The 18,849-nt window shown below is 42.5% G+C and overlaps 1 protein-coding gene across 8 annotated transcripts in view; it reads right to left on the reverse strand.

Moving 5' to 3' along the window:
* Kiaa1217 (KIAA1217 ortholog) overlaps positions 1-18,429 on the reverse strand; it is a 293,338-nt gene extending 274,909 nt beyond the window's left edge. For 3 of the 8 annotated variants that reach the window (XM_047520195.1, XM_047520193.1, XM_047520194.1), the window contains exons 1-2: positions 17,996-18,422; positions 9,072-9,355 (exon numbers count right to left, since the gene is read on the reverse strand). In XM_047520195.1, coding sequence (XP_047376151.1) covers positions 9,072-9,355; positions 17,996-18,065 — 354 coding nt within the window. In that variant the 5' untranslated portion in view covers positions 18,066-18,422. Of the gene's footprint in view, positions 1-9,071; positions 9,356-17,995 lie in introns of all 8 variants that reach the window. The other 5 variants (XM_047520201.1, XM_047520203.1, XM_047520202.1 and 2 more) reach the window with 5 other exon arrangements.
* Between the last annotated feature and the right edge of the window lie 420 nt (positions 18,430-18,849).

Raw genomic sequence — 18,849 nt, forward strand, 5'->3', positions numbered from 1 at the left:
GAACTGCATCCCCCTCTCCATACTTCGCCAAAATCAGCCCTCAGTTCAAAGTTGAGGCAGACAACGCTTGCACAGTTGGCTTTCACACCTGTGGAGGGCTGGCGGCTCCCCCTTGAAAACCACAGATTAGGGGACTGGAAAGAAGAAGAAAGCGGGCCTGATGGGACAGAAATGCTGGGACGAGAGTGTAAAGTGAGGCTGCTGCTAACTCGGGGCTGTGAGAACCCCGCCAAGGGGAGACATGAGAGAAGTTTTACCCCATTTGTTTACAATGAATCAAAATAAATAAATTAAAAAAAAAAAAGAAAGAAAAATCCACAAGCTCCAGACTAGATCTTTTTCTCCAAATTCCACCCCATCAACTGACCCCAAGAGTGGACACTCGGGTGTCATTTGCCACCCCTTTCTCTCATGAGTATTGCTAGTGGTACTTCATAGTTCTCTGGTTCTCCAGTGTTTCCACACAACATGGTCAGATGATACAGGTGACTTGCTAAAGGTCCTGGCCAAGGTCGAAGGCAGAGCGGGACCGGAACCCAGGCCTTGGGGGACCCTTGGAGGGATTTGATCCTCTCTGCTATGCCTGCATCAGCCCTCTCACACCGCCTTCCTCTTCCTATCACGCACGACATGGTTCCCATTTTTCTTCCAAATATGTGTGTTGGCATGCAATTCTGGCTGAGCTCTGCTCCAGCTACCGCCGTGGGCCTATCACTGTGGATGTGGACACTGAAGTCACTTCCAGGCCAGCATCAGACTCCTCCCATCATTCCCCTCGCGGAGTACTAAGAGGCTGACCTTTAACTTTGCTTTTACCCTACTGCCATACTCAAGGCTACCACAGGGCCTGTATCTGCTGGTGGATTAGCACTTTCTCCTGCTGTTCAAAGCTCAACACCATCTAGCTTCCTTCTCCTTGAATCCACTGATTTCCTGCTTCACCAAAGGTTATTTCTATCTCACTTAGATTGTCCTACCCCCTGAGCCATAAGGAAGCCATATACATTGTCTCAACATTGCTTCTCCTGACCCCTCTTCTCCAACAGAATGCCCTCATGTCTTCATCCTATTCATTCAAATTCTGAGCTATCAGTATCCTTGACACAGATATGTTTATATACCTGCTATGGACTGGGCATTGGGGAAATAATTAGGAAAAGGCTCCTATCTCTTGGAGTCTTCCATCATTCCAAGAGATTCCATTCAAATTCTGATCTCCAGTGTGAAATCTTTTCTTCACACAGCTCTCTTCAGTGCTCTGTGCTCCAGCAAACTTTTGAGATACATATTACCATTTCCTAATGCATATTCCATAAAACATGAGTCCCTAAAGCAATACTTTTGGGGAAACACTGAACATTTTATTTTATTTTTGCAGTTCTGAGGATCAAACCAGGACCCCATGTATGTTAGGCAAGCCCATTACCACTGAGCTACACCCCCAGTCCCAGTGCTGAGTATTTCATTTCTTATCCACCTGCCCCCAGTATCTCTACCTGAGACTCACCAGTTATGTCTGTTTGCATATTAAAGACCTGGCCTAGAGGGCATGCAGAGGAAAAGGTTTATAATCCAAGCTACTGCGGAGGCTGAGGCAGGAGCATTGCAAATTCAAAGCCAAAAAAAAAAAAAAAAAAAAAAAAATTGGGCAACTTAGATACTGTCTCAAAATAAAAATAGAAAAGGCTGAGGTGGTAGACAGCCCCTGGGTTCAATCCCAGTACTGCAGAATGAGTAACGACAACAGAGATCTGGTCCATCCTGTAGAAATTCATTTTACTTTGATTAACCAAGACTTTTCCCCCAATTTAAAACTTTCTCCCCATTCTTCAACCAACCACTAACAGCCTGGAGACCTAGGATTCTGTAGAAGACATATGTACATAAAGCTGGTCTACATCACTGCAATCCAGAACTTCCAGATTGGAGATGTCCAGGTGTCCTGGCCCTGGTTTTCCAACCAGAATGCCTTCCCCTTAATGAGAAGGGTTTTGACATGTCTTTAACACCTGCTACAGTGGAGAAGAATTAACGTCATCTAATCCTCATTTCGGTCATATTGTTTGTCTGATGCTATAGTTAAGAAAAAGCCTCAGGGAAATTGACTCACTACAACCTAGCAGCTAAGAGCATCCCAGCATATATAAACTCAGTTTTATCACACACAGCTCATACTCTTTCCATTAAAGAGATGTATCCTTGGCAGGTCAGATGTTGGGTTTTGTACTTTTTATATAATGCCCAAAGCTGAGCTCAGCCTGTAGGTCCATGACAAATAACCATTTGACTGAATTTAATCCAAGAACACCACACCTGCAGGAGGAAGAATAAATGAATCAATGGCCAGGAAGTAAGCTTGATCAGTGAAGAGAGGAAAGATAATTTAGACTTTTGCAATGTGCGTTCTCTATCTACGTATCGGATTAAATCACACTGGTCTTTTTTAGATCCCTCAATATGGAAAATTTCCATCTAATTTAGTGGCAATTTTCTCTAGGTTTTGCTGATTACCATTTCCCAGGTGTCTCCTGCCACTGCATAACTACACTTTGGTTCTTGCCTCCCCCTACTTTCCCACCTACTCCTGGACACTCCTTAGCAGGTTTTCCAGTAGAATTTTATTTTGACTTTTTTTTTTTTTGCAGTGCTCTTAATATAGCACTCTTCTTAAGATGTGCTCTCTTGTTCTTCTACAACACTAATTAAAATGAAAGTGAATGTTGAGGTTGGTGGCACCCAATTAAACATGGATCAAAAGGCACACATTATGAATGATCCCCCTTAGGATCCTTTTTTCTCTTGGCTGTATCCTGAATGATCAACGTCAACCGAAGGTCAATTCTGCAAGTAAAACTGCTACCCCTGGATTTCTGTCTGTTCACTCACTGATATTCCAAATCTTCTGAGATATGCTTCCACAACTCCGCAACTGTTTTTTTGTTTGTTTGTTTGTTTTGTTTTTGTTTTTGGTGGGGATGTTGGGTTGAAACCCAGAGCTTCACACGTGCTAGGCAAGCACTCTACCTACAACCTTTAAGTCACAATTCAAAATGTCAGTCCTCTGAAAACATTTCCAGGTAAGCTCCTACATCTAGTCCCATAAGTATTAGACTATTCTTTCTGTTCATGATTTTACTATTGATTTTCATCATATGCAGATTTAGGCGACTATTATTTCTGATCACTAACAACATGCTCATTCCTTTAGCTACATGAAGATTATTTGATATTTCTCTGAGGACCAGAAATATTTTTATACTGATTCTTCCAAATATCACATTCTTTACTCACAGGGCTCTAGGATTTTATTAAGCACATGCTATACACACACTAATAGAAATTCTGTAACTACGACTGGTGATTCTCCGACACCATGGTCCCTCCATCTGCTGGTATTGCTCTGGCAATAGTAGCAATTTCCCAGTGTTCATCCGTCTCAGCTGCTACCCACCCTTTATGTCACTGCCTCTTTACTGAAAGTTCCTTTTGTTCTCCAAATTATTAAAGGAAGATGCAAGCAGGAGACTGGCACTTCAGCCTTTAAGGATCATGACTAAATTTCATACCCACTGGCACTAGGCAGATTGTGCACTGAGACAGCATCATCACAAGCCAGAAGGAGCCAGAATTAATAAGTCATTGTACAAATAGCTTCTCTGCAAAGCTGCCCACAAGTGACAATACTTTGTGTGTGTAAGAAACAAAACATTTTTGTGTCGATCCATGAACTACCACAAATGAACTACAAGACTTATTTGTTATGAAGCATAATCTAGACTATCCTGATCAATATAGTTTTAAGACATACATCTCCTACTGACTCTTTTTTCTTAAAACTTATATCTGAAAGAGGCCAACTGGTTATGGAAAAATGGTGTGCAAAAGGAAGAAATAGCAGAGGCAGGCTGCACCCACTGTTCAGGTTTGTGACATCAAAAAAACCTCTGCACAAAAATATGTTACTTGCTTTGTCCTGAAAGCATATCACCCTCCCTCTTCAGTGTGTGGCATTCAAAGTCTCTGAGGCTCACAGCAAAGTCATTTAAACCATGGTCTTTCTATGATTGGAAGTGTTGAGGTCTAGTAATCACTGCTTCTCTTTTCTATTAACCCTGCTTTTCATTGGAGAGTTTTCTCTATTTGAAGGGGAGGTCAAGGTCATAAGAGTCCTTGGTAGCATGCATTCCTCCATTAGCTCTCCTTTCCTGTCTCATTCTCTGTATGCTGGGTCTTCTGAAAGCCATCCATTCCACAGGTCCTGACATTTGCCTCTTTTATTCAGGGTAGAGAAGTTGTTTTCTTCTCTCCATTGTTAATACTTTTCATAGTTTTCTGTGAGTTTTGAGCAAACAGGAGTCAAAATGCCTTGAGTCTACCAGGTCTCCTCTGCAAACCTGCTCTCCTGATTCAAATGCAGTTAAAATTTTTCTTGTCCTCTGCCTTTAACTTTCCATGGTTCTTGACAAAATCAAGTATACGTATACTTCTGAAAAGAAGTCAGTCAAAGGAATAGATAATGTTGAGGCTGAATCAAGGCCACAAGTTCCAACTTGCATACAACAACTCTTCTCTGGTGAATCAAGTTTTTTGAGAGGTTGTTGAAAGAGGAAGATGAACTACAACTTGGGGTGTTTATGAATAAACATACCGAGAGTTTCCTGAATTTCAGTTTGTGCTTGTCACACAGTTACATTTCAGAGTTGGATACATATGACTATAGCAAATAATGGCAAATGGTGCAGAACTAACCAGGCACAGAAGCTAAGCGGGCTCTGGTGCTGTTTCCACATGAGCAAGACCAACGAGAGGCTAGCTGAGCAGGGGGCTGCCACAGAGGCCTGGGGGACACTCAACAGCAGTAGCCATGAAGAAGGGAGTCAGAGCAAAGGCCTTCTGGCCCTACTGATCTTTATTGTTCATGCTCTTATCTCCTTATTTTGGTCCACCATAATGTTCATGTTAAAGGGCAACACCTTCAAGTCTCTTTTCCTCTTGATGTTGAACAAAAGAACACATCAAATTTTTAAGTTGAAATAGTATTGTAGCTGGGCATGGTAGCACATGCTTGTATCCCAGTAGCTTGGGTGGCTGAGGCAGGAGAATCTTGAGTTCAATTTATTGAGGCTCTAAGCAACTCAGCGAGACCTATATCTAAATAAAGTATTTTTTTTAAAAGGGCTTGGGATGTGGCTCAGTGGTTTAATTCCCAGAACAACAACAAAAGAAGAGTATTCTAGATGGAAGAAAGAAACACAAAGAAATGTAGTACATCACAATTAGATGCACAATAACGGCATGATTAGATGTTACAACATCAGTGATGCACGACATTATGACCAGCTCAAAGACCGGACATTTGGGTGGAATCTTGAAGGATTAATCTTGGTACATGAATGATTATTTCTTCAACTGACTTGAAAATAGGGCCACCTTATAGTTTGTATTCCTCAGGATGCCTTTACCATGGTAAGTGCCAAATAAATGCATTCAAGATTTTAAAATAAACTGAATGAAATCTGAATTTGATGCTTTTAATGAAAGAAAAATATAAGCCTCAGAAATATATTGTTTTCTGACAAGAGGAAAAATAAACCTCTTCGGGTACTCCAATACTGGTTGATAAAAAGTAAAATAATTTCAAATACTCATTTTGAAATACCAGCCTCTGAAACTCTTCTTTTGGACACCATAAACCAGAACAGCAAAATGCTAAGCTTAATCTTCAGTAGGAGGTTCCATTGGCTTCTTTCTCAGCCCTCTGTGATGGAGGTACTGTTGTCCTTTGTCAAATGAGGGAACTGAGACAGACAAAGACAAGCCCCAAATCACACAATGAGCAGGAAGTGAAGGCTGGGTTCTATCCAGCCTTGTCTCACTCCAGAGTGACCCCTCAGCCACCAGGCTAGGAGGCCTCACCTGCTGATTTGCCTGCACAACTCAAAAGGTTTAGGAGTGTGCAGAGAGCTGGGAATGATGACAGGGACTCCTATGCAAATAAGCATTAGGCTGCACTAGTGATCACTGCATCTCCCCAGGCTTGCAGAAGGGCCTTAAAGTGACCCTTACCTTTTCAATAACTTAGACCAAGGAAAACTCTTGACCACCTTTTTTTTTTTTTAAAAAAGACTCAAATGTATGTTTTTCAACCATGAATCTCCTGGTGTTTGGATTCAGATTTTGAAACATAAGGCATATTCTAATTCTCACTGTCGTTAACACCAAGGAATTAAAACCTAGATTTTCCTATGACCAAGACAGTTCTTGTAAGTCAGCAGACATGTCATTTTCAACACCTTATTCTCTCTCTTGCTTGCTCTTTGGCGCTGCTCTCACTAAGGCCACCTCCTGGAGAAGCAGCCAGGAACACAGCCAGCAGTGGAGGATGTGCTTTGGGAACCTCAGTATCTAGAGATGCATATCAGCCTTAAGTAATTTGACTTCCTCCTTGAGGCTGGCCATGTGCTCTTCCTGCAGAGGATGCCTGGGAGAATCCATAGTCAGAAGGTCTGGGAAGAACAAAGGTTATTACAAAGCAAAGGACTGGAAGCTACTGGGGAAAGGGGGCTGAGGTAGGAAGATTGTGAGTTCGAGGCTATCTTGACAATTTAGCAAGACACTGTCTCAAAAAAAAAAAAAAAAAAAAAAGGGACTAGAAATGTAGCCTCTGAGTTCAATTCCCAGTACCACAAAAAGGAAAAGCACAGGGAAATAGATGCTAAACAATGAAATAAAACCGAAGATGAGGTGATGTCTGTAGGAATTTTATCAGCCATGCTCAAGTTAATTTCTGGTGTTCATGATGCTGGTTGTTCCAGCAACGACTAGAACATATGTATACAGATCTGTCCATCAAAATCTCTCCCATTTTGGATAGTCAGCATGGAATACAAAAGAGGAAGAAAGACAAAATGTGGCTTTTGTTCATCCTGCATTACCAGGAAGGGATAGCTGACCAGCTATGGCAGGGCTATCCCTATGGAGGAAATGTATGTAACAAGAGCCCAGAGCTGGAGATCACAGACCATATTCATGTCCCTTTTATCTGCTACCATGAACCCCTCACAACTTTCTGGTTACAATTAGCTGCTCACATAGTATTTTTAGTCAAAGCTACCATCATCATAGTAGTAGCAATAATTATGACATTGCAAATAAGAACAACTGAAATATTTTTGAAATATAATAAAAAAGAATGCCATTTTGACAGGTAAATTTCTGTATTTCTCAGCCAAATACATACATATGTATATTTATTTATATACATATATATATGTATATATACATATATATATATATATATATATATATATATATGGGAATTGAACCCAGTACTGGGAATTGAACCCAGGGATGCTCTACCACTGAGCTACTTCCCCAGTCATTTTTATTATTTTGAGGCAAGGGGTCTCACGAAATTACTCAGGCTAGTCTAGGACTTGTAATCCTCCTCCTGCCTTGGACTCCCTAGTAGCTGGGGTTATAGGCAGATGCCCCAGCGCCAGGATGTACATTTTAACTTTTAAATAAAAATATTTCCCTTGTCACTCAACATCTTAGTCTTTTTCACCTCAGCACTGTCCCCAAATACCCCCTCAGCACGTCCCCTGCCCGTGTAGTCAAACCACACAATCTAATCTATAAGCTGTGACTTTTTAACTGGTGGGATAGTGGATTCTGAGTTCAGACTTATTTCAATTCAAATCCCAACTTTTCCTTAGCTTATTGTATAACTATAACTAACCTGAATTCAAGTTTCCTCAATCTGAACAGCTTTGGATAACATATTGTGTCTCAAAAAGTAACAGAGCAGAGAGAAGCAGAGGTTCCATTTCCTGGATTCACAGTGACCCTACTATCAACAGAAAATAGAGGTATTTTCTGTACATGCTTAAAATGAAGACAGCCTTCCTTCCCTAATTACCAAAGACTTAATCACCAGCCTGTCTTTACATTCACCAGGATCTTTTCTCCTCTTCTGAGTCTACTGCCTTTTGGCAGTGTGAGCAAAGAGTGAACACACCTCACATCTTTTGGCATTCTGATAAAGGGTCCCTAGAAAGGAGGACGCATTTAAGGTAGAAAATGAAATTGAGGATATAGATTGAAATATACCTGCTGATGCCAATTTCCACTTCCATGGATAATCAAGAGCTAGGGGAGTCAGACATAATTTTGGCAACTAGCTGACAAGAGAGTAGAGGACAAACCCTGAGAGTGTCTCTCTTCATGGAGTGCAGGGACCAGTAGCTGCCTGCCTTCCTCCCCCTGCCCACCCACCATGCACAACAGCTAAGCGCTCTCTGCTTCCTTGACTACCTTCTCTACACTCAAAGTTCAATCTGAAAACATGCCAGAGAGGTCCACGGAGGAGGCCTTACATCTCCTCTGACCCCAAACCTGCTCTGTCTGCTAAAAAGTAATTGCACACAGCCAAGAAACAAAACCACCCCCAGCCACAGTTGGATGATATCTGTGTAGCTGTCAAGATAACCAGTGAAAACAGGTAGCTGAAGACAGTAGAAAGCAAAACATGCAGAAGGGGATCATCTGTGATTTAAAAGAGAGGAAAAAAAAAACAGAAGCAAAAGCCTAACATCAGCTTAAGGAAAGAGTGGTCACCACGAGACCATCCTGGGCTCCATTCTGCCCTAACAATGCACTTATGCATTGGTGCATTCATTTACCCACTCATTCGCTGAGCTAAGCACTCAGTGCTTTCAGGGTGCATCATAGTTGTTACCATGCTTTTACTCAGTAAAGTAATACCCCTTCATTGCCTGCACTTTAGATGGATCTGTGGTTGAAATGGGAATACTCTTCTGGGAAATTGCAAGCTCTCTGGGCCCTTCTTCTCTGGTCAGATCTCCTGTTTGCTTGCTGTACTGCTAAAGAAGAATGAACTTTCAGGCTGAACCTTTGCTACACCAAGCTGGAAAAGAGATCTGGAACAGTCAAATAGTAGGCACAGTCCACTAAACCATATTTTTCCCCTTTAAACTAAAGGTCACTTAGCATTCCCTTGTGCTCACTGAAGACTGATGTACGTAAGGAGGGATAGCACATGTCCTTACCTGGTCTCTCAGCCTCTCTTGGTGGCCCATGATTGCTGTGGCATGATGAGGGTACTTCTGCTTTAGATGTTCCAGGAAAGCTTCTCTCTTTCTATCCATCTCCGATGTTTGCATTCCCAGTATTTCTTTGGAACTTCGGGGCCCACCTAGAGTGTGTCTCCTTGGGATATTTCGGGAAGACTTGGAAACCGAAGTACGATTGTTTCCATTAGAAAGGCGCTCCTTGGTTCTGCGACATTCTGCATCTTCCACTGATGTTACATGCAGATTGCTTTTTCCTTGTTCTGCAAAATGAAAAACACAAAAAGATACATTTTGCAATTAATGATTTCACACAAGAAATCTCATTTATAGAACACCAAGAGGGTCTGTGGCAGTTGTTAATGAATCATTGTAACTTAGCAAACCTTTTCCTTTTCCTTTTGTAGCAAGAAAGGGGAAAATATCCATAATCAGGAGAAATATGAAAAATTACATTGTAGAAATAAAAGATGTTACAGCAAAAACTGCTATTTCTGCCTCTCTTTCCCTGAAGTCATTCCCAACAAGATCATTTATTCAAACAGTTGTCCACAAGCAATTGGGTCACCCCTTACCTTCATCTGTAATTACAGCAAAGTTAACACCAGTGATTCTGATTATTTCTGTATTCTTAATTATAGCATCATCCTGGTGCCAGGATTTTTATGTTTGTATAATCTGAAGATGGTTTCTGAAACATGTGTTTCATCACCAAGAACAAAAATAGCTATCACCCTACACATAAGTCAGATAATCATTGACACATGTGAACAACTTGAAAATTCTATTTCTTCCATTAGCACAAGCCAAGAGCAAGCAGAGTACATCGTTAGGGGTATTAATTGAGGGGATGTGAAGATTTAAAGACATTTAACTTGAAGTGGACTTTTTAAGCACACAAAGAAAAGGAAGAGCTATTGTATGTGTTGATAACTTTGATCAAGATACACTGCCTCCAAACTGACCTTTAAGGGACAAGGTGGTTTATACTGAGAACAGAATAACTAAGACACGCAGGGTCAGTGGTTAAAGTGCAGATCCTGTACACGGAATCCCCATTCATGCTCCGTGGAGGTCCCTTCTCAGTATACTTCAGCTAACTGGAAAAACGTGTTAGTTACTTCTTTCAAAAGCCAGTTGAGAGAATGAAAGTAAAGAACACTTGGAAGTAAGTCAGAAACCGGATGGATTCTCTGTATAAAGTCTCACAGAGGACAGTTCTTGTCACACAGTCTTACAGATGCAGGCAGAATAATGTGTCCCTATTCACTGAATTCCTTGGAAAAACCACTAGATTGGGACTCAGGAGTCCTGGCTTTAATCCTAAATTTAGAACAAACAATTTGACCTCTCTTAGCCTCATCTTCTACACAAATAAAGTCGGGTGGTTAGCAGGGCACGGTGGCGCATGCCTATAATCCCAGAGGCTTGGGAGGCTGAGCAGAAGAACTGTACGTTTGAGACCAGCCTCAGCAATTTAGCAAGACCCTGCCTCAAAATACAAAGGGATGTAGCTCAGTAGTAAAGCACCCTTCGGCTTAATCCCCCTACAAAAAAAAAAAAAAAAAAAAAACAAGAGGATGGTTTGGACTAGCATTAGAAATGTCAAGAGCCTTCTATCTCTATATATACTATAAATGTTTAAATAATACTACTATAAATGTTTAAAATAATACATTTCCAATAACAGCTTATTTGCCAGTAATTTAAAGTTAAATGCAGCAAAACAGATTCCATATTTGAGAGTTCTGCTCCCTTGCATCAGATAAACAGAGACCCAAACCTTCACACTGGAGATGCAAAATGACAGGTGTCCAGAGTTAGGGATAGGCCAAGTTCCCTAAAAGCAATGCCATCAACATAGTTTCCCTCTTTGCCTAGAAATATCTGTACATATAACTTCAGGGACAGACTCCCTTTGCTTAAGCATAAAAAACATTTTAATCTAGGGCTGGTTTTCCTGTCCTAGTCTTCCAAAACTTGATGCGTGTTCTGGGAATAATGTTTCTAGTTTACCTTTCACTTCTCATTATATTGCTAATTATAGCATCTCCATCAGACACTGATGAAGAAAGGGAGGAAAAGCACAGCCAAATTAGTTAATCCTACTTTTCTGTTAGTTTCAGCAGTAAGTTTAAAGGGGAAAAGATGGAACTGTTGGTTAAAAAGATAACTGAGGGATTCACTGTAATTCACTAAGGGATTTTATTTATTTAGGTTACTCTTTTAATACTCAGATTCATATTATAGCTATCTTTGGTTTTTGTTTTGTTTTGTTTTTGTTTTTAGGGTCACTTCCCTCAAAACACAGAAGTAACAGGAACTAGGGCATAAAACAAGATGCAGATCTGGGGATGTGGCTCAGTGGTAGAGTGCTTACCTAGCACGTTCAAGACCCTGGGTGTGATCCCCAGAACCATAAAAATAAAGGTAAATGCAGAAAAGCCCATATCTCAGGTTGATAAACACATATACAACCTGAAGAAGTCTATCGTTTGTGTTGTGCATGCATTTTGCATTAGCCAAAACTGTTACATACCTGACATAATACTGTTAACTTTTTAGACAATTTTTAAGATTATTTTTGACAGGATTAAAATAGTGTTTTTAAAACTATCTAGGACAGCTAGATTAATGATCAGGATTGAGTCTCTGGAAAGGTGATTTCTTTACACAGATATAACACACGCTGCACATACACCATATGGATAAATGTTCATGCTCAGCCAATCCCACCACCAGCAGAAAGTGGCTTCCTGCTTGGCTATGACACACAGACTCCCCTGAGCTATTCTATTTCATCCAAGGATCATCAGAAGAGGTCAAGTCAGCCAGAACAGTAAACCCTTAGAGACTAAAAAGAGTTTTCTACTTTCTTCTTTAAAATAAATTTGGAGAAGAGTTAGAAGGAGAGTCTTGGAGGTCATTGTCAATCTTCTGTCAATGTTAACCTTTGGGTGGCCCCAACTAACTTGGACTCCAAATCCTCATTCTTTTCTAACACTTTTCACTGTGAATGCCACATCAACCTTCTACTGCTTTTCTACTTTTTCCCCTTCCTTGTGGATTTTTAACAAGGTTTATTGTGATTCGGAGGAAAGCAGGCTTGGACCTCCCACCCAATGCTTTATCAGGGCCATCTGCCTCCCACATCCCACCAGCGGGCACCTGCTCCACCATCACCAGCACTACCAGAACCAACACAAAAGCCACTTCCCATGCTTCCCAGTCACCTGAGCCTCTTCCTCACCAACGCTTACTCCTGGAAGCTGTCAACTCCCACACCTGAGGGAGAAGTGACAACTAGAAGAGAATGTGGTCTTTCAGTTGAGAAAAAATAAGCAGGGTTACAAATAAACAAGAGAGGGAACAGGCAAAGGACATGTCAACACAATTCCTCAGTCATGGAGTCAGAGAACTGAATCCCACCAATTCCTCATTATCCACATGAATAGAAAAAGCTCAAGTGGGGATTAACCAAGCCTTCCAAACAGAAATACAATTCTATTTCTTGTTTGGAATGAGCTTTGGTGCTAACATTTAAACATGGGTGTGTCTAGTTGTTTGCTATTCTGGGAGCTCTGGTCTAACAAAATAATGAAGCTGTACCATGAGGACAAGACTCCGGCCATGCTGAAAGGCAGCCTGTGTCCTCTCCCCACCCCTCCTAGCCTCTGCAGAGCCCAGAGCAGCAACTCTTCAAGTAGGGCAAAGAGCAAACAGGAGTTGAAAGTGGAAAACAACCCCTTAAACATTCCCTGGAGCAGAAGTGGGGAGGAAGAAGGCAGGAAAGCCAGAGAGACACTCTGCAGAGTTGCAAAGGCTTCCCTGCTGGGATGTGTAGGCATTCTGGAAATTAGAGAGTGGGGGCGGGGCAGACACCAACATGCAGAGGAGTGTGGGAAACTGGGCATCCAGAAGGAGATACCCATATAGCAAGCTATGCAGACAGGCAACTGCAGGAGCTGCCAAGGCTGGCTTCTTTGCCACACTCAGGTTACTCGGGCTGGTCAGCTGACCCACAGCAAGGGATCTGGGGCTGTGCATCAGGCAGGCATTCTACCCCTGCGGGGAGCAGAGGACAGTGCTGGCAGCTTCACAGGGATTATTATTCTTCTTCTCTTTTTTTTGGTGCTGGAAATTGAATCCAGGGTCTCCACATGCTAAACATACACTCTACCACTGAGTTACACCCAGGTCCTTCCCTGAGATTTTATTCCTGGGTCAAGATTAGTTTTGGTACAGGAGATTGAATAGCACCCCCAGGCCTTTTTATTTTTTCTTTTGAGATGGGGTCTTGCTAAATGGCCAAGGTTGATCTCAAACTTGCGATCTTCCCGCCTCCGTCTCCGGAATGGCTGGGATTACGGGCCTGAGCCACAGTGCCTGGCCCCTCACTTCTGTAATAGTGGCTTTTGGTTAGTTGTCTCTAAGACAAAGCTTTTAAAATAGTATTGAAATGCTCTTGTTTTAGGGAACATTGTGCCGGAGTTACTGATTTGTCTGACTGCACAACCTCTGGGTGTGACGTGACAATACCATAACAATCTGCTGTATACACAGGATGATTGTTTTTCTCAAATCCTTCCATCTAATTGGGGCCTTGTGCTCATTCTGGTCAATGCAATGTGGGCAGAAGTGATGTGGACCACATTAAGTCTTGGCCCCTTGACCTCCTGAATAATCTTCTATGTTGTCTCTTTTTACCTCTTGGTCTGCTGCATGCAAAGAATCTGGTGGAAGTCTCCTGAAGGATGGCAAAGTGGTGGAACAGGAGAACCCTGATAGGCCATGCAGGAGATCCACCAGCACAGGAAAATCATATTTCACAGTGTGTGGGCAAGACATTAACCTTGATCATGTAAAATCACCAAGATGAGAGGGCTGTCAAAACAGTGAGCCTATCTGACTAACACAGATAATCTGTTGGATGCTCAAGGGGTCCCTCAGTTTCCTAGCTTCCTTGATAGTATAAGGATCACCACCATATATACAAATTAGCACAAAAACTACAGTTGAAACCCGGCCATTATATTCCTTAGAGGAATATAATGAACCTTAAAGTGCAAGTCAATGGTGAAAAAGATTTCTGATACAGACCTTAGACAAAATAAGGCCAGCCCCTCCCCCAGAAAAGCCTGCTTGTGTAAAGTGTTGATTAAAGTTAAATGACAGATTGATTGTTTGATTGATTCACTCAGTCAGTCACACAAATATTTATTGAGTGCTTGCTCTGTATACTGAGAAGAGTCAGGAGACAGAGTAGGAAGTTGTGATCAAGACAGGCTTAATTTCCTGTCCTCTTAGAGGGGACCTCATTATAATTAGAGAGGCAGACAACAAATAATACACAATCTAAATGTCAGGTAGTGTTAAGTGCTTTAAGGAAGAAAACAGGATAAGAGGACACTGACGGAGTTATTTTAGAGGAGATTTTTGAGCCCAGACCTACATATCTGTCATTCACTGTGAGGTCGGGAGGCAAGCAGGTGGGCTGACCAATCTTCACCCACATAGAGGTTTCAAGATTTTAGAGGCCAGAGCAAAAGTAGACAACTCAGGATGCTATGGGCAGACACAGGTAACCCAAGGAATGCCTATCCCCCAGGGCCACACTACGGAGCCCATGGCCTTCAAAGGGAACATGATACAGTTAGATTCAAATTCCACCAATAATTATTGAGCACCTACTCTGCCAAATGCAGTTTGCAATACACTTCCACATTTTGCTTGCCTACTAACCGTGGGACCCTCGTTGATTAGAGCTATTCTTGAGGCAACCACATGCCCCACTTTGCCCAAATAGCTCTGAGTTACAACTGTTGCCCAGCAAAATTATTCAGAAGGTTCCTTTTCACTCTTAGAAATGTCTGGGTTTGGACAATAAGTTACATGATCACTCAAATGATCCTTATCTATAGTAGACTGACAAACTCAAAGTCCCTGAAGTAATATAATTATCCTTCCATTCAATGAATATTTATTGAGTATCTTCCACATGCCAGGTGCTCCATTGGGTGCTGGGAATGCAGAGGTGAATGCGACATGGTCTTTGCACTGGAAGACCAGATTGCAACTGGGTGAAACAGATATATAGACAGATACAAGACTGAGTGCAATGACAGATACAGACATGTGGTATCTCATGTGCTTGTCTCAGGGACATTGTCTCCTCTGCTGTCCTCATCTCACCAGAAGAACTGAAAATGAAGCCAACCCCTTCAGGGCATTATACTCACCCAGAACTGAATGGGATCTTGAAAAATCTAACTTGAATTCTTACCCTCCTTTTGCAATCTTTCCAGGCACTGCTTCCAACTTCCCTGCCCTCTAAATACTGGCACACCCTATAGCATCCCTTGGACTTGTCCTTCTGTGCACAGACTCAATTATAGGACATCTCTCACAGTCCACCCTCAACTCCAGTCACCAATATCCCAATTGCAATCAGCATCTCCATTAGGATGCCTGATAAACTTCTCAACCCTAACATAGACAAAAGATTTTCTGCTCCCTGAACCCCAAACCATAAACAGCCCCTCATCTACTCCTCTTCAAATGCCTTCCCACTTAGATAAACAGCAACTCCATTCTTCCAGCCTCTTGGACCAAAAATTTTGACATCCTCTGTGATCTCTCTTTCTCTGTTATATCCCGCGAGCAATTTTTCCACTAATTCATTTGGTTTTACCTTCAACATGCATCTAGAATCTACCTTCTTATCACCACCTGGCCTCAAACTGCCACTGCTTCTTGCCGGTTTACTGCAGAAGCCTCGGAAAGGGCCTCCCTGCCCTTGCCCCGCCCCACTTGGGTTATGCTCAAGATGACACCACCCAGGACTACCCTTTAAAAGACAAGTCCAAACTGCCAGCAGCTCCTCACCTCCCTGGAAAGAGAAGCCCAAATCCTTATTATTGTTCCATGGGCCCTACAGGATCTGGCCCTGGATTATCTCAACCTCTTCTCCTTCCATCCTTCTCCCAAGTTCTTGCTATTCTCTGAACATGTTAGATTCCTGCTGTTCCTCCCTCAACTTTGTTAAAATATCACCTCACTGAGACTTTCCTTGATAATCCTAATTACAGTTTTATCTTCCAAACCCACATTCCGTTTCCCTGCTTTATTTCTGCTCAGGATTGCCAGATAAATATAGGATGCTCAGTTGAATCTGAATTTCAGTACACAGTGAGTGATTTCTTGTTATAGGTAGTATATCCCATGCAATAGTTGGGCCATACTTATGCTAACAAATTATTGTTTATCTGAATTTCAAATTTAACAGGGCATCCGAAATTTTTATGGGCTAAATCTGGCACCTCAATCATCTAACATGATGTATATTTTATTCATTTGTTCATCATCTGTCTCTACCACGCTACCCCACCCCAACTTGGTCCTTAGAATACAAATTCAATGAAGGCAAGTGTTTTTAGTCTGTTTTTTTTTTTTTTTTTTTTTTTTTTTTTCACTGTTGAATCCCCAGCAGCTCCAAAAGTGGCTACTGTACAACAGATGTCCAATATTCATTGAATGAATGAATCAGTGAAGGATGTGAGACACTCTCTCAGTCTGACCATGTCAGTTTCTCAAACATCTATGAATTGCTCTGGTTGTTTGAAAGTTATTTCTTAAATTGGTCTCATTCTAATTGCCCCCTTTAGAATCTGGGTCATTTCTTTCAGGACAAGCTCAGAGGTTGAATTCCTGCAGTCTAATCCTATCCTATCAAATGAGAGGGACTGGGGGGGGGGGGACTTATCTCCAGCTGGATCCCCCTGACCTGGTGCCCTCAAGGAGTGTTCTGCTTTGGAAGCACAGATAACTAGACTGATACTGTAAAACCCAGGGATTCTTCTCCAGCGTTTAGGAAGCTTAAGGTTTCCTGTATTTCACTAGGGGATTTCTCTCTTCTAATTGTATTTTCTTCCGTCTGGCTTGGTTTTGCATTTTCAGTGTGGATGAGTCATGTGTTTCTTCCCTTTTGCATTTAAAAAAAACACACACCTTTTCCCCTGTGCATAATCCCAACTCCCACGCACAGCACAGCACAGCACTCCATCAAGCCTTTTTGTTACTAACTGGCCCCTGGATGAACCTGGTGAAGGGTGGGACGGGGGTGGTTCAGGATCCTGCAGTTTATGAACATGCCACCTATATGATACTATAGGATAGGCATCACAGACTTCAGAACCTGGTGAGCAGAGAAGTCTTCAGTCACCCAACCTCTCTACAAAATTTCTTTGGAACATAAGCTTCTGGAAATTCCCTACGGAAAAGACAAGTCTATTATAAACACAATGAAAAGGAAACTGCCTGGAGAAATTTTACCAAAATTGTCTAACAACTCCTAACTTTCGAATTAAAACATAAAGAAGATTCAGAGTTCTATCTCTCATTCAAATGTAAGTACTCCCTGCTGTTCTGATCTGCAAAACAAAACATCCCTAAACTCTGTGATTTTACTCCAAAATGCTGCAAAACTTTGCATCCCATATGTATTTGCCTCGTGGAATCCCCAACCAATGAATGGAAATGCTGCCGTCCTGGAGGTAATTTCACAAAAACTGCTCCTTTCTGCGCACTGCTAAAGCACAGGGGAAATTATTAAAAGCTGCTTAGCGATTTATTTGTCATTGCCTAGAGATACCGCACAAACTGACCGCTCACTGTGCTACAAATATGACATCGCCCACTGCCTCTTTGGCTACTTAAGAAAATCCTGCCAGAGATAAGGTGAAGCCCAAGAAATCACAGCTCTCAACTCAGTTTAGAAAACGCACCACCCCCTAGAAATAAGCTTTTCCTTTTGCCAGGCGCCGGGTCTCCAGTTTATAAAAAGCAGCAAGCGGCGAAGGGCACGCGTCCCTGTAACTCCATCTTTGAATGACTCTGTTACTTACCCTGCATCTGTCTGCTGTCTGCTGAGTAAGGAAGGCACGGCTCACATTTCTGGCTTTCGTTTTCTTCCATTGTCCCTGCCTGCGGCACAGGCTCCTTGCTCTCTTGAAACTTCAGAGCGCAGTTCTTAAAGCTCCCAGAAAGCGCCTGGAAGGGGCCCCGGGGTGGGGAGGAGGGGACCGTGCAAAACCCCACCCCAAACTATTTTCCAGTCCAGTGCAGAGTCTCCCTCGCCCGAGGAAACTGCATTCCAGCGCCGGGCCTCCCTCGCCTCCAGTCGCTATGTCCCGGGTCTGCCGGGTCCACCCGCCAGGCAGGTCTCCTAGGCTTGGGGGCGTGCTCCCGAGGCTGCGGCTGTCCCCGCCTGGTGTCCCCGCGCCTCTCTTGCTGGGAGGCCCCAACAGGTGACGGCCTTTGCTTACCCAGGACTCAGCCAGTCTGATTCCCCCAGAGCAAACTACCGACCGAGACTCTGCAGCCCAGCGAGGAAGGAAAACATTTCACACATGATTAGGGACAGGAACCTTAGCTGGAAGCCAGTACCCCGGTCTCTTTAATCTCAGGAACGGAATGAGCCTCCAAAGTCCACCCCTACGATACACCTATTAGAAACAATGAGCTACGGAACCTCCCAGATTTAAGAGAAATCCCTTAAAAGTTTTGAAAGAAAGTATATCCCGAATGCTGTGAAATAAGCATGTTCCGGCACTAACTTTTTTGGTACTGATTAGCATCTATAAAAAGGTAGTGTAATTTCCATAAGGTCCATTTCAATGTCTTACTCTGGATTTGAACGAGTTTTTACTCCGTTGAGTTCACTTTCTCTGACTCCTTCACTTCCCGCTCCACGCGCGCG

The sequence above is a fragment of the Sciurus carolinensis genome, chromosome 12, assembly GCF_902686445.1.
Source record: "Sciurus carolinensis chromosome 12, mSciCar1.2, whole genome shotgun sequence".
NCBI classification, from domain to species: Eukaryota; Metazoa; Chordata; class Mammalia; order Rodentia; family Sciuridae; genus Sciurus; species Sciurus carolinensis.